At 41.6% G+C, this 17926-nt stretch overlaps 1 protein-coding gene across 1 annotated transcript in view; it reads left to right on the top strand.

Annotated features, from left to right (window-relative positions):
• The window catches only part of CRIP2 (cysteine rich protein 2), a 70092-nt gene extending 52366 nt beyond the window's left edge, over window positions 1-17726 (top strand). Inside the window, exons 6-8 of the mRNA XM_083357568.1 lie at window positions 2912-3006; window positions 6020-6077; window positions 15908-17726. Of these exons, the coding sequence (XP_083213694.1) occupies window positions 2912-3006; window positions 6020-6077; window positions 15908-15975 (221 nt within the window). The 3' untranslated portion in view covers window positions 15976-17726. The remainder of the gene's footprint in view (window positions 1-2911; window positions 3007-6019; window positions 6078-15907) is intronic.
• Window positions 17727-17926: the final 200 nt, after the last annotated feature.

Below are 17926 nucleotides of genomic sequence, written 5' to 3'. Positions count from 1 at the left end.
GCAGGTCTCCGTTCCTCCGCGCAGACCTGCCGACCTTTGGGGAGGTTTGGGAGCCTCCCCAAACCTCCCCAAACCTCGGCAGGTCTCCGTTCCTGTTTGGGGAGGTTTGGGCGCCTCCCCAAACCTCCCCAAACCTCGGCAGGTCTCCGTTCCTCCGCGCAGACCTGCCGAGGTTTGGGGAGGTTTGGGGAGGCGCCCAAACCTCCCCAAAGGTCGGCAGGAAGAACGGAGACCTGCCGAGGTTTGGGGAGGTTTGGGGAGGCGCCCAAACCTCCCCAAAGGTCGGCAGGTCTGCGCGGAGGAACGGAGACCTGCCGAGGTTTGGGGAGGTTTGGGGAGGCGCCCAAACCTCCCCAAACAGGAACGGAGACCTGCCGAGGTTTGGGGAGGCGCCCAAACCTCCCCAAAGGTCGGCAGGTCTGCGCGGAGGAACGGAGACCTGCCGAGGTTTGGGGACGTTTGGGGAGGCGCCCAAACCTCCCCAAACAGGAACGGAGACCTGCCGAGGTTTGGGGACATTTGGGGAGGCGCCCAAACCTCCCCAAACGTCGGCAGGTCTGCGCGGAGGAACGGAGACCTGCCGAGGTTTGGGGAGGCGCCCAAACCTCCCCAAACAGGAACGGAGACCTGCCGAGGTTTGGGGACGTTTGGGGAGGCGCCCAAACCTCCCCAAAGGTCGGCAGGTCTGCGCGGAGGAACGGAGACCTGCCGAGGTTTGGGGAGGTTTGGGGAGGCGCCCAAACCTCCCCAAACAGGAACGGAGACCTGCCAAGGTTTGGGGAGGTTTGTGGAGGCGCCCAAACCTCCCCAAACGTCGGCAGGTCTGCGCGGAGGAACGGAGACCTGCCGAGGTTTGGGGAGGCGCCCAAACCTCCCCAAACGTCGGCAAGTCTCCGTTCCTCCGCGCCCTGCCTGCCTGCTTCTTTCCGCTGCGGAAAGAAGCAGGCAGGCAAGGCGCGGAGTTTGGGGAGGTGCGCGCGCACCTCCCCAAACCTCCCCAAACTTCGGCAGGTCTCGGACGGCGGTGGCTTGGGAGAGGTGCGGGCGATCCCGGAAGCACCAAAGCCTCGGCCGCGCACAAGTCCTCGGTAAGTTTTTTTTGTTGACTGGAGTATAAGCCGAAGTGGAATTTTTCTTCCCAAAAAGTGGGCTGAAAAATTCGGCTTATACTCAAGTATATACGGTAATCAGTTGGAATGGCTCACCTCCAGATTTTGTGGGTGCTCCATCACTGGAGGTTTTTAAGAAGAGACTGACAACCATTTGTCCAGAATAGTATAAGGACTCCTGCTTGAGCAGTAGTTGGACTAGAAGACTTCCAAAGTTTCATCCAACCCTATTGTTTTATGTTTAATCCTTGCTATTCTCATTCTAATGGATATACACTGGGAGATTCTAGGCCCTAGGGTGTGGCTATCCAAACTCTCTCTGTCTCTGTTTCTTATCAGTTTTCAACTGTACTGCATCGTCTCCCCCTCTCTCCCTTTGCCATTTCTGGAAACTGATGCCTTAATGTGGTACTTCACAGCTGCTCTCCTTCTGTAGTGCTCCTCTTCTGTAGTCATCATCTCTTACACAATCATTGACAAAACACAAAGAACAAGGTGGCATCACCAATGTCAGCACAGAGAAGGAATGATGGATGGAGAAGTCAGGGACAGGATGGGGAATTGGAACCAGTGCCACTAATAGCAACCATGGTAATGATAGGATAGTATCAGTAACTTTCAGTACATTCGACTGGCAAGCATAACCCAAAGTTCAGTTTTATACCAAACTTTATCATTGCTGTTTTAGGCTCTCTTTCAAAGCTTAATATTCTTGGTGGCAGCTTCCTAACTATAGATCTTCTGGTGGGAAGATACAAACATAACCAATCAATCAGAATAGAGTTGGAAGGGACCTTGGAGGTCTTCTAGTCCAAACCCCCACTCAAGCAGCAGAGCAGACCCTGTATCATTTCGGACATCTCTCTCCAGTCTCTTCTTAAAAGCCTCCAGTGATGGAGCACCGTCAACTGAAGGAATGCTGTTCCACTGGTTAATTGTTCTCATGTTAGGAAGTTTCTCCTTAATTCCAAGTTGCTTCTCTCCTTGATTAGTTTCCATCCATTGTTTCTTGTCTTGCCTTCTGGTGCTTTGGAAAATAGGTTGACCCCCCCTTCTTTGTGCCAGCTCCACAAATACTAAATTGGTACTAATACTTCACATAATTTTGATTCAGTGCCTCTGTTTATACAACCCAGGATTGTATTAGCTTTTTTGGCTGTTGCCGCACTGCTGGCTCATAGTCAAGTGATCGTCCACTAAGACTCCAAAGTCCCTCTCACAGTTACTGTTTTTGAGCCCGCTCTTGCCTAATCTGTACTTGTACCTTTGGCTTTTCCTGACTAAGTGTAAAACTGCTTTTCTCCACATTAAATTTCATGTTATTGGATAGGACCCATTGTTCAAGTCCATCGAGATCTTTTTGGATCCTGAGTTTGTCTTCTGGAGTGTTGGCTACTCCTGCCAGTTTGGTGTCATCTGCAAATTTGATGAGTTCCCCTCCAATTCCCTCATCTAAGTCATTTATGAAGATATTGAAGAGAACTGGGCCTAAGAAGGAATCTGGTGGTACCACACTACTTACCTCCCTCCATGTAGATGTAGTACCATTATGGACTACTCGTTAAGTATGGTTTGTCAGCCAGTTTGTCTATCCCCTATTGTTGAGTTTTAAATACAGTTTAAAACTATATTCACTTCAGAATGTAATAATCTCTGAAGGTGTTGAAATCAATGTTGAGGACAAGGATGAAGTATTACGATTCTTATTTTTAACAATATACAACTGCCTTGACTCCAAGGTGAGCATATTGATTTACACCTATAAAAAAGTTAAACTACATGGATTTTCTTCTGTATTGTAGCTGAGAAGGTGACTTCATTGGGCAAGGATTGGCACCGTCCCTGTCTACGCTGTGAGCGTTGCAAGAAGACTCTTATTCCTGGAGGCCATGCTGAGGTAGGAATCTGTTAAGTTGGATTCAGGTTTTATCTTCTGGTGTTTTTGGAACTGAATGGGCAGGCCTTTTGCATATTTTGCTCCTAGATGACATGAAACAAGTTCTGGAAGAAAAAGATTTTGGCATGATTTCACATTAATATTTGACATCACAAAATAAACCACATGTTGATTGTAATTAATTATTCTTTACATTTTAATTCATAATCAACTATTTCCTCCTTACTGTATCCTTTGGTCCCTACTTAATGTCTTTTGGACAGTAAGTTCCAAATATTCTGATTGTCTGCATCTGATTCATTTATAAACAGGTGTATCTGCAACAGTATAATGTATATATGTTGTCTGATTTCTACATTTTCTTACTGATATTTTGGAGGTGTATATTTTTTGTTTGTAAACTGTGCTGTATGCTACTGTTTTGAGTAGAAACCAGGTGATGTACCTGGTTGATCTGGGCTGATCATAAAAAACTTACAGTAATCATATCTGGTTACCGTATTTTTCGGACCATAAGACGCACCCAGTTTTTAAGAGCAGGAAAACAAGAAAAAAAATTCATTCTCCTTCTCTCTCTCTCCCTCTTTCTCTCTCTCTCTCTCTTTCTCTCCCTCCCTCTCCCATTGTCCCTTCCTTCCTTCCTTCCTTCCTTCCTTCCTTCCTTCCTTCCTTCCTTCCTTCCCTCCCTCTTTGTCCTTCCCTCTCTGCATTAGAGCAGTACCTGTGGAGGCGGCCCTGCAGCCCGGCTTTCTCTTGCAGAAAGCAAGCTGAAACAGAGTGAGGGAGATTGCCAGAAATGTGAATTGGCCGATCTCGCGCTCCTGCAAACTCCCTCGCTCGGTTTCAGCTTCCCTTGCTACAAGAGAAAGCAGGCTGAAATGAGGCAGATTGCAGCAGCGCGAGATCAGCCGATTCGCATTCCTGGCAATCTCCCTCACTCCGTTTCAGCCTGCTTTCTCTTGTAGCAAGGGAAGCTGAAACCGAGCGAGGGAGAGTGCAGGAGCGTAAGATCGGCATTTCTCAGCACGTGCCGATTCGTGCTCCACTTGCAGAGGTTGGGGCTGGCCATACGGATCACCTTCGGACCATAAGATGTACCCTCGTTTTCCCCCCCCCCCCACTTTTTGGGGAAAAAAGTGCGTCTTATGGTCCGAAAAATACAGTACTTTTTGGAATGGAGATTACCAGGAAATTCTAGGGTTGTACATTAATTTGCAGGTTAAAAAATCTGAGAAGACAGTGGGGGCAAGCCAAGTAATCTACTTGGATGTTTAGATGTTCACTGAGAATCAAGTAATCAAAGGAGACTTCACTTTTTATGGTTCTAATGTGTTATATTATGGATACAAAAATTCTTATACAAAGGGCTGCATTGCCACTATGGAAATTAGTTTGGTGGTGTTGTGGTCCATTGGCTGCCAGTAAAGCTAGCAGCAGAGTCAGATGAGGAGGAGGAGGAGATGGAGGGGGAGCCTGGGTCCACTTCGGAGCTTTTGGAAGGCTCAGAATCAGAGGCAGATGCAGAGCCATGTCCATTTGTCCGTGTCCAGACGGAGAGGCAGCTGTCTTCGGGACCTGAACTGAATGAGGGCGAGGAACAGATGGGGCCTGTCGCAGATGCATAGAGAGGAGAGGAGAGCAACGGAAGGCAATAAGCCTGCTCTCAGGGAAAAGAAGTAGATGTTACCCAGCCCCTCCCTGGCTGGGAAATAAATAGTAGGGGTTTGGGAATGGCCTGTTGTTGCAGACAAATATTAGTTTTCCAGGATACATCAATCAAGTCAGATTCCTTTGCCAAAACCCAGGTTTGTTGGGACCATTTGCTCTGCATTTGAGGTCCCAACTGAGTCTCCTTGCTGGGAATTAATAGGCAGTGAATTTGCCTCAGCCGGTGTGAACAGGGACTGTTTCTGCTTGGTTAAGCATTGAAAGACTAGTTATCTGTAGTTCTTATGTGAACAGAGATGGTTCTCGCCCTGTTTCAGAAGGGAAAGACTTCCCTTTGGGAGTGCTTGTTTTGGTTTCGTCTACCCAGCATGAACAAAGATTGTTCCTACCTGGTTTAATAAAAGGGGTTTGTTTACTTGCAAGTAAGTGGTTTTTCATTACTTGCAAAGGCTGGGTCAGAACAGGCGGGAGGTGGGTTTTGTCAGCGTCCAATGCCCAAAATGTTTGGAGCTATTCTTTTTACAGTTTATACATTTTTACATATACTCTCTCTCTCTCTCTCTCAATCCTCCTTCCTTCTCTCCCTCCCTCCCTCCCTTACACACACACACACACAAAGCCAGCATAGACCTATACATACAGACCTATACACACAGAGATTTTGGTTTCTAGCACCATGTCCCTGTTCCTGTCTCTTCTCATTTTGTCACTTTTCTCACAAAATGTTTCTGTACTAAGTTTTAATGCAACCATATCCCTGCCTAACCTGTTTCAAACCTGTTTAGCATTTCCTGCACCAGGTTTAAATCAGATGACTTCTGAAGACTTTTCCAAGTCTATGTGATTCTGTTAAAAAATCAACAGCATTCTTTTGCTGCTGCAAGACAACTGCATGCCAAAAGAATAAGCAACGAAGACTAAATGTTCCCTCTAGATACAGAGAGGTGTTAGATCACTGTTCTGCATTGTTTATCAGTGAGATATGGAATACAAAATAAGCTTTTGCATTCAGACACAAAGTGTACTACTTGCTATTAATGGACATGCCTTTTAATTAGGTCAAAAGCTTGTAGTTTTATTCCTGTGAATGCTAAAACCCAGTCATTATTTTAGTATGATAGATACCAGAGGCTAAAAAGGTTGTTTTATTTTGGGTACCTCATCTAGAGTAGGTCTTTATATAAACTAGATGATTTATACTTAATATACTTTGAGGTATTAAGTGATTTAAAACATTGATGGGAACAAAACTATTGATTTTGTTCAATAAAACAATGCATAGAAAGTTGTTAGCTGATCTTATGTCTTACATTAATGTATTTATCTTCTTTTTTTCCCCTTCTAGCATGATGGACGGCCATATTGCCACAAACCATGCTATGGGATCCTGTTTGGACCAAAAGGTGATGGACAGCGATTAGTTTAAATATTGAAAATGAAATGGCTTATTTATTATTACTTCTTTTGTTGGAATTAAGATCTAGTCTTGTACTTAATAATTTAGGCTTAGCAGATTTACAGCAAAGATAACAAAACCTTGGTTGGGGTGAGGGCATAAGCTTTTGAAGTTTATGCTGGGAACCATATTACAAAAGAGTTGGAGTCACATCAAGAAATAGTAGAACATTTAAAAATGTGGGATGACTTACTGGATGGGTTGCTGGGCTGTGGGTGTTCCAACACTGAAGGTTTTTAAGAGATTGGATAACAATTTGTCTGAAATGGTGTAAGATCTCCTGCATGAGTAGGAAGTTGGTCTAGAAGACCTCTAAGGTCCCTTCCAACTCTATTATTCTATTATCCTAGGAGCGGCCTCCATTTTCTGAGCAGCCACAAGCCAGGGGGCCCAAGAATGAATTAATTCATCCTGCTTTCCTAATCTGGTCTCCGCAGCACTGCAGAAAGCTCTGGATCTTTCTGGAGCGCTGTGGAGACCGCATTAGAGAACTGGAAGTGGAGTACACAACTCCATCCCTGGTGCATGTGCTTGTGTCCTGGAAGCAGCTGCCATTTTGTGCAACACAATAAATTATGGCCACACTAAAAATGGCAGCTGCTTCTGGGATGCAACCATGCAGCCCACATATGCTAAGAGATGGTGGTGACTGGGTGTGGAGGAGGGTTTGGGGACACAGCAGAATGAGATGGGGGGGGGACTGATAGGCAGGTGGGTGCTACAGTGTCCCTGTGGTTAGTAGTAAGGGCAAATGACCATAGGAGCTGTGCAGTGGCCATAACTTTGAAACAGGTTGAAAGTAGCTTTTGGAGGGGTCTGCCATAACTTTGAATGACTGCTGAGTGACCAATCATATATCAAGGACCACCTGTAACTACCAAATTCATATAAGTCATGCCTCCAGTTTGGGACATCACCACTGGAAAATTATTTATGAAAATGAAGATTTAGAAAACTAGAAATATCCACGGTTTAGAAACTAGCATGCCAACATTCAAAACTCAGGATGTTTTAGAGGTGCCCAATAAAAGGCCAATTCAATCAGCAGTGGTAACTAATTTATGTCATGAATATCACAAGTGACACACCATGCCATTTTTGGTGATATGTCAGGTCTCTGGACACTCTGAAAGTTGCATGGGAAGACCTTGCTCTTGCACAGCCTGAGGGGCTTCTTTTGTCCAGTTAGTGATGGTGACACATCAACAAGGGCTGAAAAAAAATGTATTTTTTCCGCTCTTCCATCAACTATGAGGTGAGAGTGGGACCCCAAACCATCTTGCAAGGCAGTCCTAATGTGATTTTTTACAAATTTTAAGTGCTTAGTAAACAACGTGTTGTCTGGGATCATTTTTTACTTAACAATGCATATGAAAATTGTTCTGTGTCTTCTTTTTCTTTGTTCTTCAATATCGCTCTGTTGGTTTCTACACATTTTGGTGTTTTATAATTAATATTTTATTAATTTTCTGTTTTTACAAATCATCAGTGTTTAGTAAACAAGGTGTTATCTGGGTCCATTTGTTACTCAATAGTCCACTACAATATAATCCAGTGCTTCCTTTATCCTCTCTTCTTCCAGTAATATTTCTTTTTATTTTTCTCACACTATGCAGATACGATTCTTACTATTAATACATGCAAAATCCTCATCATACTTATATAGTGTTATACATAATAGTAGTATTTGTTTATAACATCTTTTCTAGCCAACACATATCACAATTATATTTGCAATTAAGATCCCTTTATTAAATCAATGTCCTGTTTTTCCAGCTCTTATTTCGATTTTAATTTCCCATCAGTATGGAAAATATCTTTATCAGTTATGATTTTCTCAAAGCTAGTTATATTTAAATGACCAAGTTTCCCTTATACAAGCCATTCTAATGTTTTCATATTTTCCATATTGTAGAGAATTATGCTATCCTAATTATAAATCGTATCCTTCTAATTCTAATAATCTTTCTGTGTCTACAGATTGTCTATTCTTTTAGCCATATTCGAACACAAGTTTCCTAGGGTAATACCCCATCCAATAGGTCAAATCCTCTATTTTCTTCAGTCTAACTCTAGCTTTCTTCCTTTGCCATACATCTTTCCAAGTTAATGTATTTAGGTCATCAAAAAAATCTGGTTTTATGAATATTGTTTGGAATAGGAAAGACCATTAAGTAGGATATTTGGGGGGGGGGCTACCCAATTTATATTTATTAAACAACTCCCAATTTCCTTCCCCCTCCGCTTTTCTTTTCATTTCTTGTTTCCTAATTTCTAACATTTCTCCTAACAGCTCTATAATCTGTTCTAAAATGTCTTCTTCCTTATCCTCAGGTATGTTCTGAGGTCTTGGGAAGTAAAATGCTTTTTTCATTTTCAATATCATAATTAAGTCTTCCAAGTTTTTATTTTCCTGTGCCAATCTGTAGTTTCCTTCCTTTATATCCTCTGTCAATTTCCTCTGGTTTGTCTTCTGTTTTCTGGATTTCTTGTTCATTCTTTGTAGTCATTTTCTGAAAATTTTCTAGTTGTAGGTTTAAGTTAGAGACTTGCTCATTTACATTATCTAAATTGCTTTTAATCTCATCATAGTTTCTTGAGTCTTCTTTATGTCAGATAATTGCCTCTAGAATTGGAGCATAAAATGCATTTCCTTCTGGAAATTATTAGCTTTTTCTTGTTGGGGCATCACTTCTGCAGAACCCTGGTATTCTGAGCTGGAAGCTTTGACAGAAACTATCAGGAATGTTTTTTTTTACCACTCTTAGCTATGTATAGAGTACCCATTTTGTTTCCCCCCTCCAAATATTCTGTCAGAGCCATTGTATTCCTTGAGTGTTAGCCTGTCTATCAAGACCAGTCTTAGAGTCAATACAACAATATCTCATATGGTTATTATAGTCATTGTAGCCTTGATAATCCCATTAGTTGGAAGATATAGTCCACCATTGAGAACAATACCTTGTAACAGTTCTTCTATTCAGGAGTCCAAAAATTATCTGTCAAATAACCTGAAATGTCCAACCACCCTAAAAACAGTCCATAAGTCTTCCCCAGACTAGAATAGCCATGTTAAATTTTCCTTTCTCTCTAAATAATTCTTGAAATTAAAAGTCAGAGTTCAAATGATGTTTATAATCCAAGAAGGTCAGCAAGTTTCAAAACAATTATAGCTCCTACCCTGTAGAGAATAGCTCAGAATGTTTTTTCTCCTTTGGCAGCTGCTCTCTGTTGAACTAAGAGTTTCATCAAAGGAGCTGAAAAGTTATCTGTCTGGGCATTCTGCCAGGTTCATTCGCAACGTAAACAGCTTTAGTGCTATATTCTATTCTACCAGTAGATGTCATAAGATATCCATTTTCCGACTTTTAGAATAGAAAGTTCCTTTCATTGCATTTCACCCCGATATTCCTTCAGAGAGAAAATCTTAACAGTTTCCTGTTCTCAAGTTTATTAAAGCTATAGTTTTGTATTACTTCTACTTCGATGTTACATATTTCTGTCCCCCATAAAGAATTGAAACACCGCTTCTTTGGAAGGGTGGGGAAGCCCTTCCCTTTCTTCTCCCGTTTGGTTTTTTTTTTTGCTTTTTGGGAATTGTCTTTTCCACGAAATCCAGTTGCAAAATAGTAGAGAAAGGATCAATATTCTCACCCAGTTCCAAACATGCTGTTCACAGAGTACTAGTTAGTATTTTCTTTCTTCAGTTATCATTAGATTCAGGCTGGCCACAGGAATGCAGCTAGTCTTTCCTCTGCCGGTTTGGAGGGCTTTCCTTGGTTCATACGGATCGACCACCATCTTTCTGTGATCAACGAGGTTTCCCTCCTTCTTCATTGCCTTTCTGGGGTAACTTTAGACCCTTTCTCTCTGGCAGGGAGAAAGCAGCCATTGGGAGCAGAGCACCACTTTCCCTCGGCTGCATCACTCTGATGCAAACCAGAAGTCACATTCTGGTATTTTCTTAATCCCCTCTTCTTCGGGTAATGTTTCTTCACTTTTCAAACAATAAACAAATACACTTCTTACTGCTATTAATACATACATTAAGTATATGCTGCTTCATCATATTTTAATAACATTATATCTGCTAACAATAGTTCTAGATTATAACACCTTTTCTATCCAGCTCATATCTCAATTATATTTGCAGTTGAAATTACCTTATTAAGCCAATACCCTGTTTTTCCAACTCTTATTTCAATTTTGCTTTCCCTTCAGTATTCAAAGTGTCTTTATAAATTACAATTTTCTCAACAATGATTACATTAGGGTGAGTAAAAGCTACTCTTATTAAAAGCCATCCTGTTATTTTCATGTTTCCCATCTCATAGAAAAGTGTGATATCCTAAATATAAATCATGTCTTTCTAAGTATGATAAATCTTTTAATATCTAAAGGTTATCTGTTTCTAGTTGTGTTGAAACACCTGTAGGGCCCCATCCAATAAATCAAGTCCTCTATTTTCTTTAGTCTACCTCTAGCTTTCTTCCTTTGCCAGATAGGTTTCCAAATCTCTGTATTTAAATCGTCAAAGAATTTTTTCTCTATTTTTATAAGTAGTCTTTGTAGTGGGGAGGGCCATTTAGGCAAGATATTTCTGAAGGTGAGTTCAGCCCATTCATATTCATTGAAAAACTCCAATTTTCCTCCTCTCTCAGCTTCTCTTTTCTTGTTTCCCACTTTTTAACGCTTCTCCTGAAGGCTCTTTCTGTATGGTTTTCTTCCTTATCTTCAGGTGTATTCTGAAATCTTGAGGGATGATGTTACTTTTCCATTTCTAAGTCTTCATTGATTTTCTTTGTCTGTGCCAGTCTGTGATTTCCTTCCTTTATATCCTCTGTCTTTGGATCAGTTTCTTCTAGTTTATCTTCTATTTTCTGAGTTCCTTGTTCATTCTTTATAATTATTTTCTGGGGGTTCGTTCAGCATTTGTTCCCAACAAATGCACCTCCCCACAGTGTCTCCTTAGTTCTCATCCCTAGGTGTGCCTTGTGGAGAGGGATGGGACGCTCTCCTCCCGAGTAGTTGGATCAGCCTGCGCTGCTTCTGCCTTCTCTCCACTCTCCAATCTCGAGGATCAGGAGGGAGTGGTCCTTGCTCATCGCCCGAGCTCTGTCTCTCATGTTCATTGTTGTAACTCAGTGTCAGCCTGTGCTCCCAGCAGCTGAGTCCGAAGGATCTGAAGAGGAGGAGGAGGAGGGGTTTGGAGAGCCTTCAGTGTCGGAGGGAGTGGTCCTTGCTCATCGCCCGAGCTCTGTCTCTCATGTTCATTGTTGTAACTCAGTGTCAGCCTGTGCTCCCAGCAGCTGAGTCCGAAGGATCTGAAGAGGAGGAGGAGGAGGGGTTTGGAGAGCCTTCAGTGTCGGAGGGAGGCTCTGATGCATTACAGGACTGACAGTCGGAGGAAGAGCCTGGCTCATCCAGTCGTGTTCGTTATGAGGCTCAGCTGTGTGAGGAGGAGGGTTCAGACTCAGAGGAGTCACAGCTGAATCTGTTTAGAGATGCTAGAAGCAGAAGGCAGTTGAGCAGAGCAGAGCAGAGGAAGTCTATGAAGTAACTCACCGAAAGGAGGAAAAGGCACTGAGAGGCCACGTCTTGGGGCTGCTAATAAAAAGGGAAGGTGTGGGCAGTGCTGGTTGCTGAAGGCAACCATTCGTAGAACTCCAAAGGAAATCCTGGTCTGTTCTTGCTAATCTTCCTGTTTGACTCTTGTTTGATGTCTGAATCATTTATTTTTGTTAAGGAAAATATTCTGCTGCTTTTTTGCTTGAAGGACTTTATTATTTGGAACTGTAAATAAATTTGGGTTGGGTTTTTCCAGCCTATTGATTTAAAAAGAAAAAAGGGGTTGTCCTTGAAGCAAATGGGGACAGTCGTAGGCTGGAACAGAACATTCACTGCTTAGCCTCTCTTGGTCATCCTGCCCCTGTTCCTGCCTACAAGCAGTCCCAATCCTGAAAGGCCCTGGCCTGTCTCAGCCTCCTCCTCCCCATATTCCTTCAAAGCCAACAATGCGATCTCTGGTGGCTCCAGCTCCGGCTCATCTCCTACACAGATTCAGGCTCCAACGGGGGCATGACAGCTACAAGGTTGTAAGTGTGAAAAATGGTAATGTAACCTTTTTCAGTACCGGTGTAACTTTGAACAGTCACTAAATGAACTGCTGTAAGTTGAGGACTACCTGTAAAGAATTGAAAGAGGCAAGGCAAAGTATTACATGGCCAATACATTAAAAAAAAGCTAGCAGGCAAAGCAGATAACAAGAACTGGCAATGGGTAAGAGCAGGAAAATTGAAGAGAGACAGGCTAATTCTGGCTGCACAAGATCAAGCCTTAGGAACAAATCCACACAAATCCAGGACTCAAATGACAGCAATAGGCAGCAAATACCATCTCTGCAAAGAAGCTGAAGAAACAGTGGACCACCTTGTATGATGCTGCAAGAAGATTGCATAAACAACAGCATGAATAAGTAGCAAAAATGGTGCATTGAAAGATCTGCAAGAAATAGCACTTGCCTGCAAGCAAGAACTAGTAAGAGCATAAAATAGGCAAAATTATAGAAAATGAGGAAGTTAAAGTTCTCTGGAAACTTTAGAATTGTTTAGAATTCAAACAGACAAGCATCTTCCACACCCTACTAGACTTAGCAATCATTGACAAGAATGACAAAAAGTCTGGATAGTGGAGACAGCAAAAGACAAGAGAAAGAATTTGAGAAAAATCACAAAATATGAAGACCTGTAAATTGAAGTAGAAAAACTGACAAAAGAAAACAAAGACAGCAATAACAGTAGTAAGCAACTTGGGTACAGTTCCAAACATTTCAAGCCCTACTTGAACACCACTGGTATTGATAAAAATCACTATCAGCCAAATGCAGAACACAGCTTTACTTGGAACTGCAATGATACCTTTAATATTATTAAACAACATCTGCCTCTCCAGGCAACACAGTGGGGAGAGAAAGAAAGAAGGCACAAGACCAACTACGTGGTATACCCTGCCATACATCAAAAACATTTCTGAAGCTGTAGAACGCAGCTTCCAAGACCTGCAAGTGGGCATCGCACACCGTACAAAGGCTACCATTTGAGGGCAAATTATGCACTGTAAAGGTCATTTGGAGGTGGGAGATACTTTCAGCGTTACCTACCGGATCCCCTGCATGGATTGCCTCTGTGACTATGTAGGAGAAATGGGGAGGAGGCTATCCACAGACTGCAAGAACACAAGTGAGCAGTCAGACAAGGAAACCTAAACTCATTGATAGCAATAAACATTGCAATAAACAAGGACATACATGCAATTTACAGCTACTAAGATTGTTGGACGAGCAGGCACAAAAACAGCCAGGGTAATGATTGAAGCCTGGGAAACAGGCTTCTACTCAATCAACAGGAGTGCTGATTTACCCCCAGCTTAACAAGTACATGGCAGCAAAAGGAAACAATACTAATGACTTAATAGCCAGCCATCAACACCCCAATCTACATCTAAAAAGTTACAATCACCAAATATAGGTATTCCCCCAGGTATGAGCATTTATTTAGCAAGTTTTCACAAAAATGAATTAATTCAGAAAGGATACTTACATTAGAAATTCAAAACTGACCAAGAAGAGGCCTCTGTAGCCATGTGACTTGATTTCAGTCTCTACTGCAGCAGTGGCCATTTTTATCTCTGTGACTTTCCTGGACTGTTCGGGGCTACAAGAAGCTGGAAGTTTGTGGGGTTTTTTTGTCCCTTGGAAGGTTGGGGTTGGTTTTTTTTGTCCCTGGTCACATGGCCAAAGAAGAGCTGAGCTGGCACCAGTTTTTGCTTTTGCTGCAATCTGCTACTGCCTGCGCTTGAGTGCTACAATTACTTCTGTAAATATTTTAAAATATTTTTTTTGATACTTTATAGTTTGCAAACACAATAGTTTGCAAAGTACAGTACTTAAAAAACAGAGCAGTTCCCAAACTGCTTGTAAACTGTTTGGGAACTGTTTGCAAGCAGTTTGGGAACTGCTTTGCTTTTTAAGTGCAAACTATTGTGTTTGCAAACTACTGAACTTTTATTATGGAAATTAGCATATATTACTGTAATTTGTAGGTTTTAAATTTAAATTGCCTCCAGAAGTTGTGGATGCCCCATCCCTCGAGGCTTTTAAGGAGAAACTGGATAGGCATTTATCAGAAATACTCTTTTGTGAGAGCAGTGGGTTAGACTAGCTGACCTCATCAAGGTCTTTTGCATCTCTGTACCCAGAGTTCTGCAAATCCCTCCCCCATCTCCCTCTGGGTGCCTGGCTGGCTCTTAAGCTAGTGGTTTTTATTAAAGCAATGGGGGTGGGGTGGGCTTGAGCTGAAGACATTTGAGCTGGGTAGCAGCAATTGTTTTTTTAAAAAAATAACTCTGATGGCTTGCAAGCTATCCCTCAAGCAGGTCTGATGGGCCCAATGCTTCCACTGATTTAACGTTACTCTTCGGTACCTTCAGAAAAAACTTCCTGGCAGACAACACACTCTTGCCTGCCCCAGTACAACAACTTTAGAGAAGAGATAGTTAACTCGATCATCCCCTCTGGGCAGCTAGCAGCGCAACGAGGCCAATTTTGCCAGCTTTCCCTCAGCCAGCCGATAGTGAGTTTGCCCAGAAATTGAAGGAAGCCCTGGAGGAGGATGAGCACAAGCCCTCCACCGGAAACAGCTGATCGGAGGCTGGCGGGAAACCCTCCCAGTTCAGTTAACAGGGCAGCTATCGGAGGAAATACTAAGTCAGATCTTTGTTCATTTAACAATCCATTTGGTTTAATTAATGAATTTGATTCGTACCTCGGTGACTACCTGTAAATACCATATACAGAACAGTCCAGAACGCAGAAAGAAGTTCCCAGAGGATGTACGCTAGCATGAGTCCAAAAGCTCAGAAGACAAAACCTCTGGTCCTGGTGACTGACCCAAGTTGGATTCTGTAACATTGTCCTTGGACATGTATATTCACCTTCATTCATAAGATTTAAAGAAGATATGATATTGGGGATATCAGATGAAAACTTTCTGTAACATATATTTTGGATAATTTCACCATAAATGAAATAAATTTTGATTACAATTTTATTTCAGTCAAAAAAAACCTTACAGTATGATTAAGGTGTCATTGAAATGTTATACTTCTCAGTTAAAGCTTGAAAGCACACGATATGGTAATTACGATAAATATGATAAATGAAAGCACTCTGCTATTGCAAATACAAGCCATAGGAATTTGCTGTTTTCATCAAAGTGACAAAAGCGGCGTCGAATTGTTTTTCCATGAGCTCCAATCTTTTGAGGCAAGTCTGCCACATCATAACATGCAAAACAGAGAGACAAGAGTATATGTTGCTATCCTGCTGACATGAATTTAATCCTACTCTGCAAATACTCATGAAAAATACAACTTATACTTTTCTTTGATCAAGATACTAACCAAGGTTGCCTTTTTTCCCCAGACACTTCATTTTATCGCATTGGCTTTTTCTCAGTCAAAAATTATGTGGCCTCTGAGTATGTTTAATTCTTATTGTATTGTCTTATTTTTCTCATCATAGGGTTTTTTTCGAAACGTGTTGCATTTTTAAACCCTTTGAATTTGCTGATAGTTTGCTTATGTACAAACATTCATTTCCCAATAATGAATTCACTATTGGTTTTCAAGGTCATATAAATTAAAATGACCCCCCAAACTGGCTTGCACTTCCTCTCCTCCCTTAATTCCTCCTCTAATGACTTTTTTTTTCTTTTGTAGGAGTGAACACTGGTGCAGTTGGAAGCTACATCTATGATAAAGAAGCTGAAGGAAAAGATCAACCTTGAGAGCTAATTCTAGCCAACTATCCTCTTGCTTAGCCCATTTTTACTGCATTCTTTTGAGGATGAGATGGCTGTATGTTCTTTTGTATGCTCCCCAGACAGGAGAGAGTATTCTGTTCCCGCTTCCATTTTTCATGGCTGTGCTCCCTCACTTTTATTTCACTTCACCTATTCTGTTCTGAAGATATATCTTTGCTGCCATTATTTTACATGACAGAACACAATTCTGCCATGTCCCCTCCAGCCTTTGCAGTTATTCATTCATTTTTTAAAGGTCCAACTCACAATTCACTATTAATGGCTGAACAATTGGAAGAATAAATAAATTCTTCAGGGAGGTTAAAAAAAATCAGGCATATTTTTGAACACGGCTGCTAAATGTAGAATGATGACTCCTAGATTGAGAGCCAAGAGTCTTACCAGCTATGGACTGCTTTCCTACAAAAAGTTTCATCACTGTTCAGAGCTAGTCCCTTGTTGAAGCAGATGTCATCAGCAAGCTCTTCCTGGCAGCTGACGTAGGGTCCCATATATTTAGCTGAAACTAAAGTGTTGTTTTTTAAAAATAGTTTGTATTCTTGAGAAATCTGTCAAATTATGACCCTAGTAATATCATAACAGAGAGAATGTGGCCATAACTCGGATATGGAAGTATATTATTTATGTAGGCATCTGTCACATACGTATACATGGAAAATATTACTGTTTGCCAACCAATGTGTCCTCTTTGCTACAAGGGCAATTTGGAAATAAACCTCTGTTTGGTTATCAATGACAGACACTCACAGATACAGAACTTTTATTATACACATTAGAAAACTACAACATTACATTATTTTTTTTGACATAATCGCCATTCAAATTGAGGCACTTGTCATAACATTTTACAAGGTTTGAAATTCCTTATCAGTAGTCTCTCAGCACCAAATCTGGGCTCTGTGTGTGTGTGTGTGTGTGTGTGTGTGTGTGTGTTCGAAAGCATCCCAACGGAACTGCTTCAAAAGTTCTTGGGTGCGTCTAGCGGTGTGTGGGCATTATTATGAACCAACACACTGGAAGTGGTACCATAGAAAATCCCAAATGTGAAGATGCCTAAGGAGTACTGCTAGTTCAGAAGTCTACCATGAAACGTTATGAAAACTCAGACAAGCCATCCATAACAAGCATCAGGGCATGCTGACTTCTGGTATGGTGTTGGTTCACAATAATGCTCACCCAGACACCGCTAGACACACCCAAGAACGTTTGAAGCAGTTCCATTGGGATGTTTTAGATCATCCCCCACCCCCCTAGCCCAGATTTGGCACTGAGCAACTAATGTGTATAATAAAAGTTCTGTATCTGTGAGTGTCTGTCATTGATAACTAAACAGAGGTTTATTTCCAAATTGCCCTTGTATAAAGACCAAGCAGCAAAAATGGGAGTAGTAGAGAAAGAGACATTGTGTGTTAGGATGGAACCCGAGCTATTTGCAAAGGAACCAGTTCTGATCTTTAATTATTTATGTGTTTGAAGTTTATTTATAGACAGATAGTAATGTTCTTTTTTGCTTTGAAGAATAGTTTATCCTTCTAGTGTTTTAGCGACCCTTGGTCATTAGCTTAAGTTCAGAAGGAACAATCAGAACTAATCAAGGGTATGAGCTGATGTAGCACTAACAACTTTTCATTGTAAAACCTGCACTACCCAACCTGCAGATTAGTTTTTCCAACTCAGAATGCTTATCTGCATAACTTTTGCGAATAATAAAGATGTTTGACAACTTATGTGGACTGCATTTGAAATTGTTCTTTGTAGGAGAGAGGGGGGTAGTTCATCCTAAGAGATCTTTTGTTCCATTTCGATACTACATAATTTAGGAGCCAGTGATAAGATTGAAGAGTACTACACTGTCACTTTTTTTGATAAAATACAAATAGATAAAAATGTAACCCAGCAAAAAGGAGGGGATAGG

This window comes from Vipera ursinii (assembly GCF_947247035.1).
Source record: "Vipera ursinii genome assembly, chromosome: 3".
Lineage (NCBI taxonomy): Eukaryota > Metazoa > Chordata > Lepidosauria > Squamata > Viperidae > Vipera > Vipera ursinii.
This window is presented reverse-complemented; position numbering and strand designations above follow the sequence as displayed.